Source organism: Talpa occidentalis, unplaced genomic scaffold, assembly GCF_014898055.3.
Source record: "Talpa occidentalis isolate TD23 unplaced genomic scaffold, MPIMG_talOcc4v2.1 talOcc4.10, whole genome shotgun sequence".
NCBI lineage: Eukaryota > Metazoa > Chordata > Mammalia > Eulipotyphla > Talpidae > Talpa > Talpa occidentalis.
Window position 1 is genome coordinate 39,616,396 of NW_023600993.1, and position 18,283 is coordinate 39,634,678.

Below are 18,283 nucleotides of genomic sequence, written 5' to 3' on the forward strand. Positions count from 1 at the left end.
CATTGATTCCACACATAGCAATAAAGTATGCATTAGACAGGAAGGGTAAATATAGTCTTACTAAGGTAACAATAGTCTGTTCTGGCCAGGAAATTAAAGTTGGCTAACTTACAGAACCAAGCAGTGTCTAATTGCAGTAGAATCAAATGTGACCAAATGGTGTGGTCAGTAAATGCGTTTCACGTCTCTAAGTCATGCTAATGATGTAAGTCCCAAGGTGGTCTTTACATGTCATAGCAAAACAGACACCCTGAACCTTCCATTTACATTTATTGCTGTCAGGACCTGCAGATGCTAAGGCAAATATAAAATAAAATACCAACTTTAATACTCAAGCCTCAGCCTCACAAATTGGCCAATCAAATATAAAAGAAGAATCTTATTAAGGTTTATCAAATTCCATTTTTTTGAACAGAAAAATGAACAATGGTTTTTCAAACATCTATAGAATCAATAACATTATTTAAAATTTTAGAACAGACTTTATGTTCCAATCTTCTGTAAATCCAAATTCATCAGTTATAATGTACCTTCCAAATTCAGATACGGGATTATGTAAATTATTCCATCATGCCCAGAAGCCAAGAGGGGGTTCCCTGCATAATCTAAATTCAAAAACATAAAGAAAAATACTTGCTTATATCATGGAATGTAGTATCGCTAGCTAGAAGGGCAGTGTTCATTGCCGAATATGAAATTGTTAGTAACATCTAACCGCGGCTAAAATGTTCAGATTTTACCCAAACTCAGTCATTGTATTATTCCTTTATATCCATTTCAGCACCACTGAGCACACAGTGGTAGTTTAGTAAGTGATAATACCTAATACCTTACATCCCAGCTACTTTACAGGCACTGGAATAACCGTGTCAAAGAAAACTAGCAGCGAGAGAAATGTTCCTAAGAACCCTGTGAGGGACACATTAGTTATTCTCATTTTTCAGGTGAGGAAACTGACATATGAGCTCTTCTCCAAGGTTCTGGGCCACTAAAGCAGTTCTATGGATCCCATTTTAATATCACTTTCACAAAAAACAGTAAAGAGCTTTATAATAAAGTCATTATGTCATGATGAAGATTATTAACACACCAACTAAATTATAAGATCCTTGTTGTGAGCAATTATATGGTATTCTACTTTATAAATTTTCAATTGCCAGATGGAAATAGTCAGCTTTATGTGTCCATTTGGCTGGGCTATATAATCCTCACTTATTCAATCAAACCCAAATCTAGATGATGCTGTGAAGATACTGTGTAGATGTGACTAACATCAACAATTAATTGACTTTAAGTGTCAGCTGGTGGGCCTGATCTCACCAGTTGAAAGATCTCAAGAGCAGAACTGATGTTTCAGTGAAGAAAAAGAAATTCTACCTATGAACTACAACATCAACTCGGTCTAAGAATTTCCAGTCTATCCTTTCTGATGGCCTGCCCTGTTTCGAATTTGCCTGGCCAGCCCTCACAACAATTCTTTGCAATAAACTTCTTAATATGGTTAAATTTCCTAATATAGTTTTGTTTTTCTGGTGGAAGCTTGACCAACACACCCAGTCCAGTGGCAGGCACATTATTATACAGGAACAATAAATGCTTGCTGAAATGTCTGTCTGAAATTCACACAATGCAGGCATTGTGGGCAAAATTATTTTCATATAAAGCTTATGGACCACAATGTCATCAAGATCTCTTTCCAATTATATGTATCTACATCGATTTTAAAGCACAAACCCACAAACAGCACAAGCAGTCAGTGACGAATGCAGCAGATGAGGTCAAGGTTTCTGTGCCTTCTGTCACATACCAACCACAGTAATCGCAGACCCCCCAGGTTGGATTTGGCAGTGAAATAGTAGGAAGCATTTTCATATCAGAGTAATGATCTCCGTTCTAAAAAAAAAACTATGAAATTAAATTTTAGGAATATGAATTTTGCTTCTGGGTTTCCTCAAAACTTCTATTACTCATCAATGCTTCCCTTTTGGGGGAAGAATTTAATTTACAGAGACTTCTCAAAATCCAAGGGCAGGAATAATACTGTGGGGCTGAGAAATGGACAACTGAGTCGTGACAGAGACTAGCAGGGAGGAAGGGTCTGCAATATGCCTGAAGAAGAGGGACATTTACTCTGGACAAAATGCATGTAAAGGAACCAATTGTGGATAACAGCACATATTCCTGCATTGAGGAGAGTGAATAAAATAGCGTGCATTACTACATCTCAAACTTCTCTACCAAACTATCCCTCTATGAACTAAAGAGTAAGGGAGAATAGTCCCAAGCATCCTCTCCACAACCCCCAAGCAATAAATTATATTATTTTACTTTAAAAATCTAGATAAAATATGTACTTTGTGTTTTTTTTGTTTTTTTAAAAAATTTATTTATTTATTTGCTTGTTTGCTTGTTTGTTTGTTTGTTTGTTTGTTTGTTTGTTTGTTTATACAGCACTGGGTACAGTCAGAAGCACGGGATGACGAGAGAATTCACCAGAGCCAGAGCGGGGAGCAGAGCAGGCAGAAGGACAGAAGTACACTGCTGAGGGGAGCAGCGGGCGGCAGGAGAGGTCTGCGCACCATGTGGGACCCTCCTCTGGTGGCTGGGGAGCAGCCGGGGATCGAACCAGCACTGCAGAGGCTTCGGGCAGCTTCGCAACCCAGCGCTCAACCGCTGCGCCACTGGGAAGGCCCCAAAATATGTACTTTGTATCATTTGCTATAGGTTGAAAATATTGTTTTCCTTATTTAGCATAATGTAAAAATGGTATTTCATAAGAGCAGTCACACTTAGCCTAAGCCTTTGTTTCCAGCCTGACCCACCTAACGTGCTGATATTAAGTGATCTCTTTGAGAAGCATGGATAAGAACAGAAGCACTCAACAGAAAAATAGGATCTCAGTAGAGTAGAATGATTATTATCATTGTCACTGCTGCTGTCATTGTTATCTCAAGCAATGAATCATGAGACATTAAAAAACATCAGATCCTCTAAGTCATACAAATGTGCTAAGACATCAAGAAAAGTTTCAAGGAGTTGCACTATATGCAGTTAGTAGAGTAGAAAAGATAAGCATCATCAATGAAGAGGGTTACATACTATTTTGCTTTGCTTCAGACAACTTTGCAAAGAAAAGGGAACCATTTCCCCAAGCCTTTCTACAGTCCCTCAAACTGAGTCTTCAGCTTCATGAGGCCATGGTGAATGTAGATTTAACGGGACTGTGAAGGTCATTCACTTGTTTTTCGTGACTCACCTCTTTTTCAGTGAGTTCAGCTTGTAAAGCATTGACCTTCTCTTTTAGGTCTTTGTTCTCTTTTCGGAAGGATTCTATCTCTTCTAGTCTTTCCCGGTCATCTCTCTCCCGCTGCTCTTTTAAACGCTCAATTATTCTCTCCTGTGAGACACAATTGCCAAAAAAGAACTGTCAGGAAACTGCCCAGCAGTATACATACCAACGCACCCCACAAAAGGAAATCAGAGGTAATAAAAGCAAGAAATGATCTACAAAAACCAATACACACAAGATATGCAAAATTGTAAAGAGAAGTAGTATATAACAACAATGGACAAAGACAATGAATATAGCTTTAGCTTATTAGTAAAAGTTAGGGCAGCAAGACAGCTTACTGTTCATTCTCTGAGGCCTTTCAAGGTAGTACCTGGTAGATTTAAAGAGCAGTTCCAGTACAGGGAGACTTAACATCAAGAAGGTAGGCTTGCCAAAGCCTTGGCAAGGGAAAGAAGCAGAACCAAGCTCTTGTATGGCTCTTTGCTGGGTTTTCCCATTCAACACCAAAGAACCTCTCTTGGTTTCTGAAGACTCTTCTCTGGCTAGAAAATGTGGATCAAAATGTGGTATGACCTAGCCCTCCAGGACTTAGGGTTGAATTCGCAATTATAATTTGAGACAAAATAAAGAATAAGCTCATTGTATAATGGTTTTCCAATGTGTCTGGAAATGTTTATTCACTTCCATATTTTTTCAATGGCTTCTTGGCAAACAGCGAAGACCCTGAAATATTGCTTGAATCTGAGCAAAGATAAAGCAGCAGCTTTCCTCTATTGGGAGCTTACTTCATTCTAGATACTACATAATGCAGCCTTCTTGTCTAGTCCTCATCACAGCTGCAAGGTCTGAACAAGTGCTACTGGTAACATTGTAGAAATCAGAATCCAGTTCAAGGAAGCCAGCTTGCTCATTCAACCAAACCCAGCTCATCAACAGAAGGTCTACGTTGGGACTTAGGGCTCTCTTGAGTCCTAGCTGCACACCAGAGACCACACTGCCACATTCATATCCCTGGGCCATTCAAAGAGGTCTAAGGTCTGATCTGTCCTTGACTTTCATATTGAAATGGAAACACTACTCTGGTATGACTCTTTTAACCTGGGGTTGGATAAACCATCTGACATACAACAGGCAATTAAAAAGGCGGATGGAAGGAACAAGAACTCAAATTAGGAATAATCATGGCTTCAAAGTAAGGGCAATAAAATTAAGTATGTGTGTTAACATCTAGAAGGTGTCAGAGTCATTTGCAAAGCAGGTTGATTTGCTCTAAGCCCTTGTACTATTGACTGGGCATTGATGACAAAAAAAATCAGCAAGCACTATAATGTTTTTAAGTGTTATTGATGATTCAATACTACAAAATATTTCTCCGTCAATCACAAAACTAATTTAACTGTCAGCTGCACAGGGCCAGATGTCAAAAACATGTGCTAAAAGGCCCTAATATGCCATGATCTACTTGATTAACAACTAACTTGCAGAAATTCCAACAATGTGTTCTTGTTTTAGTCTTATTTGCATTGGCAAGTGTTCCTTGTACACCCATCTGGTTCTGCACAGGTCTAATCTATTTGTGCTTTATCACTAAATGGGAACTGAATTGCAGTGGCCTATCTGGCTTTCTCAACTGCTTATCTGCTATGTGGCTACCACAAGACTTGGCGGGACTAGCTTTAAAAATACTGTGGGACCTGTCTCTTCAGTTTCTGTGTCAATCCTAGAACTAAGTCATACTCAGTTTTAAGTCACTAAGCAGCATTATTTTTTGCATGCTTGGAACATTTGAATAAGTTCCTGGAAATGACAAAGAATAACACACTTCCTGGGGTGTCCTAATGCAAGTGGAATGGTGAACAGTGCCTAATGGGTTCTTTTCATCAGTCAAAAGATAGCAAATCATTAAATGTTCTCATGAGTCCACAATTTTTAAATATATTTTTGCACCATATCTTGTTCCAACGGATCTGCACAATTAAGTGTGGATAAAAATGTAACTTGTGAGGGAGAGCCCATTAAAGGCGATCTGATGTTGTCAAAAGCACAAAAATCAAACAGTTAAAGTTACAGTCCCATTCCATCATCCCTGAGCTGTGAGGCCTTGGGATAGTTCAAATGAGGAAACCAATTCCCAAGCAAGGACCAACTTAGAATAGAAGTGGCTTCCTGGAGTGCTGGGTAAGAAGCTAGCACCTCAACGATTGCTGTTATCTGCTCGGGGGATGGTGCCACACATGTCCAGAATTCTCATTTCTGGACAAGTCTTTTTATCTCACTGGACCCATTTCCCAGCTTTTTTTTAAAAAACTAAAATCAACAAACTTTATTCCTAAAAATAGAATTGGTCTAAAAGAGATGAGTCCCTTTCTCCAAAGAGGAAACACAAATGGCCAACAGGCATATGAAAAAATATTCAACATCCCTTATTATCAGGGAAACGCAAATCAAAACCACATTGAGATACCACCTTACACCAGTAAGAACTGCACATATCCAAAAAACAAGCAACAACAAATGTTGGTAAGGATGCGGTGAAAAAGGAACTCTCTTACATTGCTGGTGGGAGTGCAAACTGGTCCAACTACTATGGAAAGCTGTCTGGAGGTTCCTCAGTCTACTAAGAATGGAACTACCATATGACCCGGCAATTCCACTCCTAGGGATCTACCCAAAGGACACAAAAACACTGATTCAAAAGCACACCTGTACACCTATGTTTATTGCAGCACTATTCACAATAGGCAAAATCTGGAAACAATCCAAATACCCAAAAATAGATGACTGGATCAAGATGTGGCATATATACACAATGGAATATTATTCAGCAATCAAAAAAGATAAACTCATGCCATTCGCAGCTACGTGGATGGAACTAGAAGGAATTATGCTCAGTGAAATAGGCCAGAAGGAAAAAGAAAAATATTGGATGGTTTCACTTATAACAGGAATATAGGGGAACCCAATAAGACATCAGTGTAAGAAAATAATAACAGTACAAAACACAACAAAGCAAAAACGGACAATTATAAATCAGAGACATCCTGCAGGGGAGGAGGAGGGAGAGGGAGGGATCAGAGGGAGGGAGGGAAGAGCACAGGGGACTGAGGTGATGGTGCACGGGTGCATTGGTGAAGGACACTATGGGGACTACACCTGAGAGGGTGGGGGGAAGCAAATATTGTTTAAAAATGAACAATGATGTAAGACTTGATTTTAAAACTGTTAATCCCTTCTATCTTTTAGTAAAATGTCCTTTTAAAGAAAAATAAAAAATAAAAGAGACTTGAGAAATAACACAATTTATAAAATTTATAAAAATTTATGATTTTTATAAATTAAATATTTGATTATTAAGTTAATCATACATTTACATGAGGTTGTAAGAAATATATAGAGGGACCCCTGTATACTTCCCATTTCCTCCAATGGTAACATCTTATAGGACAAATATATTATAGCAAATATCACACCTGGGATATTGACACTGACACCATCAATACCTAGAACATTTCCATCCCCACTGGGGTCCCTTCTGCTGCTCCTCTCTGCTTTACTTGCCCCTCCTTAACTGCTGGCAGAAATCAATCTGGTCTTATTTTTATACTTTTGCCATTTCAAGAATGTTACATAGATTCATAAAATATTAAACCTTTGGGGGCTGGCTGTTTTCACACAGTTGATATTTTTAAAGATTTTATTTATTTTTCAGTAAAAGAACTGGGGTGTAGGCGAGAAATGGGAAGGGGTGATAGGATTCCCCATAGATAGAATGAGGAGCAGAACAGGCAGATCTACTGAAATACACTGCTGAGGGGAGCAGCAGACAAGATAGGAAGGGTCTGCTGTGCCATATGTGGGTCAGCTCCCTGGCCAGGATCAAAGTCTGGCCAACAAAGTGCTAATGCTGAAACTTAATCCCTCCACCATCAGGGAGGCCCTGTTTTACCCACAGTTCAATTCACTGAAAGTTCCTCCAGGTTGTTACAAGTATCAAGAGCTCATACCTTCCCTTGCTGAGAAGTGTTCCAGGTTATGTAGAGACCACATTCTGTTTACTCTCACTGGAAAAAGGATACCTAAATAGCTTCCAGTTTTTAGCTATTAAGCTGCTATAAATATTTCAGAGATTTTTGTGCGAATATAAGTCTTTACACTCGAGCCACTATAGAACCATATATACTATACTGCATCCCTATTTTTCAGAAGGGTGAACACACTCCAGGGATGTTTAAGTATCCAGTAATTAGCCAGGACTGGGCCATGAGTTGTAGAAATCCAACAGAAGTAAGGAACATGGTTCCCCCTACCAAGGATATACAATCTATATGGGAAGCAATATTAAGACTGAAATACTGAAATCACAACTCTGCATGTCATCAAATGCGAGAATGAGAAATGACTCTTAAGAGAAATCCAGAAATGGAGAGAGCAGTGAGGGCTCAATGTTTAGAGGAAGGTGTTCTGGATAAGAGAGCTATGAGCTATAGCTTGAGTGATGGAGAGTAATAATGATATTTAATGTTTAATATCGGGGTATTGTGTGCCAAGTGCTATCCTAAATCTTACCTCTATTCTAATCCTCATCATGACCCTCCAGGGTAGATAACCATTATTATCTAATTTTACAAATAAGGGATGAGAGAGGGTAATAACATCTATCACATGACAGATCTAGGGTGCAAACCTAGGTGCTCTGGGCCCAGTCAATTCTCTTAATCCGTATACATTCTATCTGCCTGGTAACAAAAGTGGAGGCCCATTTTCTGGTCATAATTAAATACCAATCTTTTTCTTAGGTTTTATTTTTACTCAGAGTTATTTTGAGACCAAAGTATTAAGCCTGGTTTCATTAATGTGATGAGCTCCCTATGGGTCAAAGCTATTGATTAAATTAAAACACCTGAGCTTTAGTAACAGGTGAGAAGTCTGTGTGTAGAAAGGAAAGCACCAGCCTGGAAAGCTGTCATGGGTATGGGGGTGGGGGGGGGTGGAAGGGTGTGTGTGCGTGTGTGTGTGTGTGTGTGTGTGTGTGTATATATATATATATATATATATATATATATATATATATACAGCTGAAATATCTGAACTTAACCCTACAGTTATGTTCCCTTTTCCATCTTTACAATGGAAGAGTATGGACTTAGTGTTTCTCGAAGTATAGGCTTTTGATCATCTGCATCAGAATCACAGAGCATGATTGCTAAAAATCACAGGCCCCACAGCAGAGCAACTGAACCAGAATCACCAGGAAAAGGTATTTTAAGACACTCCCCATATAATAAGATTATTTGGATACACCAGAAGTTTGATACCCACTGCAATAAATACAGTAAATCTACTATCTTTTGTCCCATGATACTATCTTTTGCCCATTCCCAGCCAACATTTTTGTCTGTGCTATCCAAGTACACTAGCATTCTGGTTTTGACACTTCTGAAAATTCCCTCCTGTTAGCTTTTATTACTGTGAAAGACTAAATATCAGGTGCAAATGAAGTTTGGAAATTATTCAAAGCCAAAGCTGGCCCACAGAGTTATTCTGTTTGGCTTGAACATCGTAATTTTTTTTCCATGATAGATATTTTTTGTTACTCATTTAAAAATTTATTTTTTATTATTTTTTAATTTTATATATTTTTACATAATTTTTCATTTTTGCATAATGTATGCATTTTCACCTTGGTTATAGTCCCCATAAAATTCCCACCACCCCCTTGCTTTGATCCCACTTCCTCCTCCCCCCACTGCAGTGCGTCTTTGGTTTATAATTGCTTGTTGATTTTGATTTCTAATTTATTATAGTTATTCTTTTTCCTGGTCCCTTATTTAGGTTTTCTAGATTCCTGCTATGAGTGAGACCATCCAGTATTTTTCTTTTTCTTTCTGGCTGATTTCGCTGAGCATAATCCCTTCCAGCTCCATCCATGTTGCTGCAAATTGCATGAGTTTATCTTCTTTGATTGCTGAATAATATTCCATTGGGTATTGTACCACATCTTCTTGATGTGGTATAATACACATAATGTATTATATGTGGTACAATACAACATAATTTTTTAAAACAAATTTAGTCCTGAAGTTGTAAGTTTATAATTTTAATAGGTACATGAAAACTCTTTAGCTATAGAAATATGGTTAGTTTTGTTTTAGTTTCTATATTTTCAGAATAGAACAATGGTTGTGAAGTTATACTATATATCCCTATAATCTGGGAGGGTTGCTAAATTGCAGGCTCCCAAGCCCTACTCAAGTTTCTGATACAGTAGGTGTAGAGGGACTAATAATTTAGATTTTCAACAGGCACATCCTGGTGATTCTGAAGTAGAAATCAAAAAAGGCTTCTTTAAGATACACTGCCTGGGGAACCCATGGGTCATTTAATCTAATGATAATTCCTCCATTTCCTTTTACAAATGAAGAGACTAAGGAAATGAGAGGTTAAGTAACTTGTCCAAAGAAGTAACTATCAGACCTAAGATTTGGAACCAGGCAGTCTAATCCTAAAGTTCACATTCTTGACATTTGTGCAATATAGCTTCTCAGGAAGCTGAGCTATCAGAAGAGGAATTACATTTGCACAGAGTAGAGAACATTCTGGGCTGGGTAATAGTATGTGCAAAGGGTCTGAGCCAAGAGGTAATATTGTACACTTGAAAATCAAAGCTAGAGTAAAAAGAGATGGGGTATGAGGTTGGAGGGAGGGAGAGAAGAAGAAAGAGAGGGAGGGTGGAAGGGAGGGCTAAGAGGTGGTAACAGAGAGGTGACTTTGCAGACAAGTGCTAGACAGATGAAGGGATGAACCCTTTGAGCCAGGTTAAGGCTATCAACTTGTATCATCCTAAGAATAATGACAAGCCAGTGAAGATACTTAAGTAAGGCCAAGATGATGTGAGCAGGTTTGCATTTCAAAGCCCACCCTGGCTTCTTCACAGTACCATCTAATTAAGAGGGTTAAGCTGGGGAGGTCCAGCTGGGACTGAGGGTGGTGTCAGTCGCATGGAGAAAAGCAGGCATGTTTAAATGCATCCTCTTCTCCCAAGCATATTTCCCTAAATCCTGATGCCCCTGCTTTTTAGTTCAAGCTCACCTTCTCTGACAAAGCCTCCTCAAGCGTCGCCAGTGCTGTATCCGTATTACTGGAGTCGGTCTGCAAGGACTTCACTCTGTCTTTCAGATTGGTCAGTTGTTTGTCTTTATCCCTAAGTTGTTCTTGCAAATTTTCAATCTGAAAATAAAAATCACTATATTTAATGCAAATTTTATTACATATCCAGGTCTGAAGTAGACCTGTTTAAAAAAAAATAAAAAACATCTGAACAAATGTGATCCCATACCTCTGAGTCACACACAGTGTTGTAGACCAGTGGAATCCAATTTAAAATGGGAAAAAAAAAAGCCCCACTGTACAAATTGTCAGTATTATGAGGTTGCACTTTGACTTCGATCCTGGACCATCTTGATGAGAGCTTCATTCTTCCATGCAATTCAAACTTTGTACTTAAAGAACAATGTAGATGAGCGTATATGTCCTTTCATATAAATTCAAGTGCTTCGGACACATAAGCCCTATTACTTCTATTTCTATCACTTTCACCAGCCCTTTAAGTCTTAAGTCCACAGACCTAACTTACACAGTGAATCAAAGAAACACATCTGTAGCATTTATTTATTCAATGAACAGACATCTTTTGGGTACAAACACCCTATCAGCACACGGCAGAACCTGTGTTGGCATTCACTCAGGCCTTTATTCGGTATTAAACTTTGTGATATGTCAAATGTTGTCAAGTGGCTGTTTCAAAGGAACATGAAAAGCCAAGTAGGTTATCACCAGTAGACTGTTAATGGGAAGAACTTATGATATAAATCAAATGTAACAAGTACTAAACACTCCATTTGGCAACTAAGTCATGTGCTGGCAACCAACCAGTCACTTTTATCCACTATCTGCTGCCTGAAATAAACACACCGAATAGCCGATTATAACGCCTGCTCCACAGCGGCAGCAGCTAGGACCTTCTCCCAGGCATTGCATACATTATCATTCATGCTTTTATTCTTTGCTTTCAAACCATGTATTTCTTATCTAAGGATTTTTAAAAAGCCTCACTGTACAAACAATTTATTCATATTAAGGGTTTTAAAATGACAAGGAAAAAAAGCAGTACAACCCTAAGATAAGTCCATTCAAAATATTTGTATTCTGCACCCAGGCTTTCTCAGGAAATTATTCCAAATGCATTTTTCCAACGTGTGACTCAAACAAATTTCTGGATTACCTGTTTCATTTAGATTGAATCAGGAATGGTGGTACACAAAATGATAGCTGTAATAATGAGGAGGAGGGTAAAACAGGAGGTGGCAGTAGTAGCAGCAGCAAAATAGTTCTGAATGCAAAGACTGACACTGCTGCTCCTCAGTATGAGTGATGTGTGTCTTTGCTACTTTTCCCAATGGTTACAATGATATGGGCTACAAAGATGACCTATTTCTCCTTCCATTCTACCTTCCTGCCTTCATGCGTTGCTTCCATTTTTTATTTTTATTTTTTTTTTTGCCAATGTATCTTCTTAATAAGACATGTCTTCTGTCTTGAAACACCCTGAAAGTCCGGTTACTGGACAAGTAATTAACCTTCTCCATCAAAATGCAGTGTTTTCCATCCAGCTACCACTGTGAGAATGTACTGTTCCTGCATGGAAAACACAGGAGCTGAAAAGGCATAGTATTCTGCAGTCAAAACAAATGCTCCCTCCATTCCAGCTGAGTATTCATGCAGCTATATCACAGCATAAATGAATACATGAGTGAGCAAGAATATGGATGGCTACATATCAGAACAATAGTCAGTGCAGAGAAGAAACTAGCAACTGAGATGATTGTCAGTGTATTTTTTTTTTTGAGCACACCCATACCCTCGGGTATATTTGTGTACACGTATATGTGCAAACCCATGGTGGTTCCAAGCAAACTGATTTGGCAACTCCTGACCACCCTGGGAGACAGTGTCCTGGACAGGGGAGAAGGGCCTCCCCAAATAACCAGAACCTCTAAGGAGGTTGCAGGGCAGAGGATACATCAGCCTGCAGGCAGGAGCAAAGGACTGGAAAGATTTGGACTGATGGGACCTGGGAATATATGCGTGACATATATCTTTCTCTCACATCTAAGAGTCAATGATACTGCAGGCAAGAAATCTGGAATTGGACACAATTCTAGAGCTGGGGATAAAACACTTTAAAAATTATTGTGCAAAGATCTCCAAGAACAATTCTCAATAGGAAACACAAGGTGCAGAACAGTGTGGTGAATATAGTCCCAAAAAAAGGGTAAATAAAGATACATCTAGAAACACACTCACACACACACACACACACACACACACACACACACTTTGGCTATTGAAATAAAAGATTTTCTGTAGAAAAAATCGTAAGTAATGTTTACAGTGCATGAGACTATGGAAAACAGTCTAGAGTACAGAAAGTACAAGGAAGTGTATTTTAGACTTTTTGTACATTTCTGTAGTTTTCTGCTTTAATTTCCCAAGCAGGTCAGTTTTATTAATTTTTAATGCCTGCTGGGATTATCTAGTCAGTGAGATTACAGTCCATTTTTAGTTTATATTTCTAGATAAAAATAATTAATATAGATGGGTAAAAAATAATAACATAAAGCAAAGCTAAATTGTTCAACTCGGGCCTCTCCGGTGGTGCAGCAGTTGAGTGCTGGGTTGCGAAGCTGCCCGCGGCCTCTGCAGCGCCGGTTCGATCCCCGGCTGCTCCCCGGCCACCAGAGGAGGGTCCCACATGGCGCGCAGACCTCTCCTGCCGCCCGCTGCTCCCCTCAGCAGTGTACTTCGGTCCTTCTGCCTGCTCTGCTCCCCGCTCTGGCTCTGGTGAATTCTCTCACCCTCCCGCACTTCTGACTGTACCCAGTGCTTGTATAAATAAATAAATAAATAAATCTTAAAAAAAAAAAAAAATTTCAGAACCTGGGGTTTTAAATAAATAAATAAATAAATAAATAAATTGTTCAACTTACTGGTAATTACAGGCTGCTGGTGCATTTAAAACATTATGCAAGTCTGCAAACTCACACTTATATATAATTGCTAACTAAGTGCCTTACTCCTGATAGTAAGGAAACGTTTTCAGCCTTTTACCTTTGGGTATGATAGATCTTTCATATCTGGCTTTTATTATGTCAAGGTAGTGTCCTTCTATTTCTAGTTTTTTGAGTATGTTTAACATGAAAAGATGTCAAATTTGTCAAATGTATTTTCTACTTCAATTGAGATGATCCAGTAGTATTCTCCCTTGATTCTGTTAATGTGATATACTGCTTGATCAATTTTTGTTGAATCATTTTTATGTTGATTAATCCTTTGATTCTTGGAATAAATTTTACTTGATCAAGGTATATTATTCTTTCTATGATTTTTTGCATTTGCTTTTTTAATATTCTGTTGAGAATTTCTAATATTCTGTTTGAGAATATCTAAGTTCATAAAAAATAATGGACTACAGTTTTGGTTTTGGATTGTTTTGTATGCTGTTTGTCTTTTTTGTTGTCTTTTTCTGTCAAGATAATACTAATCTCATGAATTGGTTGTGAAATAGTCCCTCTATCCTTTTTCAGAAAGTAATTGAGTAAAACTAATGTTAGTTCTTTAAATGTTCGGTCTATTTGGGCCTGGAAATTTCCTGTTCAGAAGCTCTGAAATTACAAGTTCACTGTATTTAGCTGTTATAAGACTACACTGATTATCAATTTTACCTTGGTTGAATTTTGATAGTTTGTGGATTTTGAGCATTTTGATCCATTTCTATAAGTTATCAAATTCATGACTATAAAGTTAAAATATTCCTCCACATTTTAATTGCTACAGAATCTGAAATGATATCTCCTGTTTCATTTCTGACATTGGTGATTTATATCTTCTCTATTTTAACTTGTCAGTGTTGCTGGAGGTTTATCAATTTTACTGATACTTTTTCAAAGAAGCAGCTCTGAATTTCATAGATATCTTTATTGTTTCTATGCTTTCAATTTTATTAACTTCTGCTTTAATTTTATTAATTCCTTCCTTTATTTGCTTTGGTATCTTTGGTTCTTCTTTTTCTAGTTTATATTGAAAAGAATTTGATTATTTACTTGCAATCTTTCCTCTTTTTTTTAATGTAAGCATTTAAAGCTATAAATTTCCCTCTCAGGTTGTTATAATTGTTCTCCACAAATTTTGAAGTGTGTTCAAGTTTCAAGATAAAAGTGTTGTGACAACATTTTCACTTTTTTCTTTTTACTTCATTCTTTCATCATTTTATTATCAGAAGTTATCACTGAACCATGGATTATTTACTTAACATCTTTGAACCATGGATTATTTGTAGGTTCTCCTGTCTATTGATGATTTCCAATTTGATGTCATTATGGTCACACCACATACTCTATGAGGTCAGAGTTTCTTTTCAATATATTTTACAACAGTGTACGGTCTGTCTTAGTAAATGCTACATGAACACTTAAAAAGAATGTGTAATCTGATATTGTTCAGTGGAGTGTTCTGTAAATGAAAATTAGCTCTTGATCTATAGAGTTGTTCACTTCTTTTATGTCTTTGCTAATTTTCTGTATTTTGTTACCTCAATTGCTGATAGTGTGGTGTTGAAGTACTAACTTTAACTGTGTCTATTTCTCCTTTTATTTACATCAAATTTTACTTCATCTATTTTGAAGTTACTTTGTTTGGTACATGCACATTTATTATTGCTATATCTATTAGGTGAATTAATGATTTTAATATGACATCACCCACTGTCCTAGTAATGTTCTTTGCTCAGATCTACTGTATATATCAATACATCATTCCTCCCTTTTTAAGGTTGATTTAACATGATAAATATTTTCCATATTATATTTTCAATATACCTATATCATTGTTTTTTAAATTAACATCTTATAGATAGCATATAGCTGTGTTGCTTTTTAAAAAAAAAAACATTCTGACAATTTTTGTATTTAAACTGGCATATTATGACCATTTACATATAGTTTTGTTTTTTCTGCACCTGAATAATGTGCCAAATCTTTCCAGCCTCCATGGTTTCAGATGAGAAAGCCAATGCCATTTAAACTGGTATCCACTTCCCTTTAAATATTGAATAGTTTCTCTCTGGTTGATTTAAGGATTTTTTTAAATAAATGTAAATATGTTGTGTCTTGGCATAGATGTCTTTGGGTTTATTCTATTGGGGTTCACTCATCATTTTGAATCTATAGATTTATATCTTTTATCAAATTTTGAAAGTTTATTGCTATTGTTTCAAATGTTTTTTCAATCCCATACTTTTTCTCCTCTCCTTCTGGAACTCTGATGATATTTTATATCACCTTTTGTTATTGTATCACTGGTCCCTGAGCTCTGTTCCTTTCTTTTCCAGTCTACTTTCCATCTGTGTTAAGACTGCATCAGACCTATTGCTCTGTCCAAGTTCATAGATTCTCTTTTGTCATTTCCATTCTATAACTGAATCCCTCCAGTGATGTTTTCTGTTCTTTTCAAGGGAATTTGTAATTACTTAATCAACTTTATCATAATTATGCTAAAACTTTTTTAAGATTTATTTATTTATAGAAGAACCGGGGTACAGGCCAGATGCATGGGAGGGTGAGAGGATTCACCAGAGACAGAGTGGGGAGCAGAACTGGTAGATTTACTGAAATACACTGCTGAGGGGAGTAGCGGGAGAGGCAGGAGAGGTCTGCCACTATATGTGGGTTTCTCCTGGCCGGGCTGGAATCGAACCAGTGCTGCAGAGGCTGTGGAGAGTTCCACAGCGCTGCACTCAACCCGCTGCACCACCAGGGAGGCCCTATGCTAAAACTTCTGTCAGCTAATTCCAATATCTGATTCATCTCAGTGTTGACATACGTTGTGTTTTCTTATTCAAATAGTGATTTTTTCTAGTTCTTGGCATGACAATTTATTTTTGATTGTATCAAGCACATTTTAAACCTACCTTAGAAGGTTTTCTTTGTTTACTTTTTCTATTTATACCATCAATTTTAGCAGGCAGATTTGTGCTTCAGTTTATATGTGAGTTCTGGCTGACCTCCCTGGTTTGCTAATACTGCTGCTGGGGCAGAATGGCTTGCTAATAATACCATGGGTTTGGGGACTGGGGGTAAGTTGTCCTGCCCTGGCTCTGCTAATGAAGCTGCTGTGAGATGCTTGGGCTTGCCATTGCTGGCAAGTGTGAAACGGTGGATAAGTTGGCTCAATGGGACTCTACAGCAATGTTTTCATAGGCAGACTTAGCCACTGCTAAGTCCCAGCTGAAGACTTAGTCCTTTGGTCCAATCCTTTGGCCAGAGAAAACAGGCATTCCCTTCTCTTCCTCCCACACTGCCTCCCTCACTTCTTTCTGTCTTTCCTCCACCCCTTCCTTCCTTCTCTTCATCTATTTTAGTTGGCAGTTCAGGGCTGTGGGGCTCTCCTGCTCCCATACAGAGATATATGAGGAATAAGAAGAAAATCCATGGATTTCATCCTGGTGTCCTTCTTCAATTCCTGAGATGCCTAGCCAGTCTTCCTTCTTCTTTCCCAACTTTCAGAGTCCTTCTATAACTGTTGAATTATTCCAGACAATCCAGAGTTTTATTAGAGAGAAGAAGCAGGTACAAGAGAGGTTATGACATCTTGTTCCAGAACTGGAAGTCACTAAATCTTTTTTTAAAAGAAACACATTGTTTAATTTGCTCTTGAAAATCCCATCACATATTTAAAATGAAAAAAAAAAAAAAGGCACAGTAACTTGGTAAAGATTATCCAGACAAGTAGTGACAAAGGGAGTATGCACATTCCGACTATCTGATTCCAGAGACAGAAGAGGTCTGCCACGCCACGTGGGTTTCTCCCTGGGCAGCCTGGAATCGAACCTGCGATTGTTTCAGCCTCCCCACTACTGCCCCAGCAGACTTCTAGAGCAGGTACTCTCAGCCTCCTTCCTGCACTGACACAGCTTGAGAATGATTCCCAGCAGATGATGGGTTGAGTAGTTCTAACTGAGGGTTAAGTAGTTCCCAAACTTGCCTCCTTCATTTATGATTCACTCCCAAGTGGCATCACGCTACATGACAAACAAATGCAAACAAACTCAAGCTAACTCACTGTTTTTGGTAAATATTCTCTTGGCAAAAGTGACAAACACAAAGTAAAGGGGAGAAAAACTTGCATGATACCACTAAGATTTACATTTCTTAGCCTGGGGTTGACACATAGTAGGTCTTCAGTAAAAATCCTTTGGACTATAACCAAAATGAACCAGATCTTTTAAATATTTGATGAGCCTTGGCTCAAATTACCTCCCACCAGTGTTGCTAAGAACAAACAACCATATCATGACACCCTGTGGAATATTTGAGATACTACACTCAGCAAATTCTACAAAAGCCCAAATTCAAATGGACAGGGGGAAAGCAAGAAACGAAACAATGCGTGGAAATGTCTAACTGACACTGACATGTCTAGAATGCTGCCTTTACCATGAGCAGTATGATCCCAAAAGATAAGCACTCTGAAATAAAAGTGCCTATTTCCTAAGCTTGGTGCTTACCTGAATTCTAAAATATTTTCATGATTTCATTTCTTTTAAAACTAATTTTAAAATGTGATCCAAACTCTAACCAAGACAACACGCTTCCAAACAGTATGGAATTTTGCATAATTTTTCCTTTCGACATAAAATGAATAAGCAGAATTGAAAACATCCCCAGTTATTCTAAAATGGAACATCCTGAAAACGTCCAATGATAAAATCACAGGCAAGGTCCTAAGAGTGTTATAAATATTCAGATGTGGAAATAAAGTGATTGTTATATAGAAGATATTCGTGGTTTGTTAATCATGGTTAAAACATATTGAAAGGATAGCAGGGAAGCTTAGATGTCTGGAATCAACTAAACAGGAAATACTCCTAATATCATG

General features: G+C 37.9%; 1 protein-coding gene across 4 annotated transcripts in view; it reads right to left on the reverse strand.

The window, feature by feature from the left end:
• Positions 1 to 18,283, reverse strand: part of ERC2 (ELKS/RAB6-interacting/CAST family member 2) — an 847,094-nt gene that overhangs the window by 454,024 nt on the left and 374,787 nt on the right. For 3 of the 4 annotated variants that reach the window (XM_037501575.2, XM_054694735.1, XM_054694732.1), the window contains exons 8-9: positions 10,382 to 10,519; positions 3,257 to 3,397 (exon numbers count right to left, since the gene is read on the reverse strand). In XM_037501575.2, coding sequence (XP_037357472.2) covers positions 3,257 to 3,397; positions 10,382 to 10,519 — 279 coding nt within the window. The remainder of the gene's footprint in view (positions 1 to 3,256; positions 3,398 to 10,381; positions 10,520 to 18,283) is intronic. The other variant, XM_054694730.1, reaches the window with a different exon arrangement.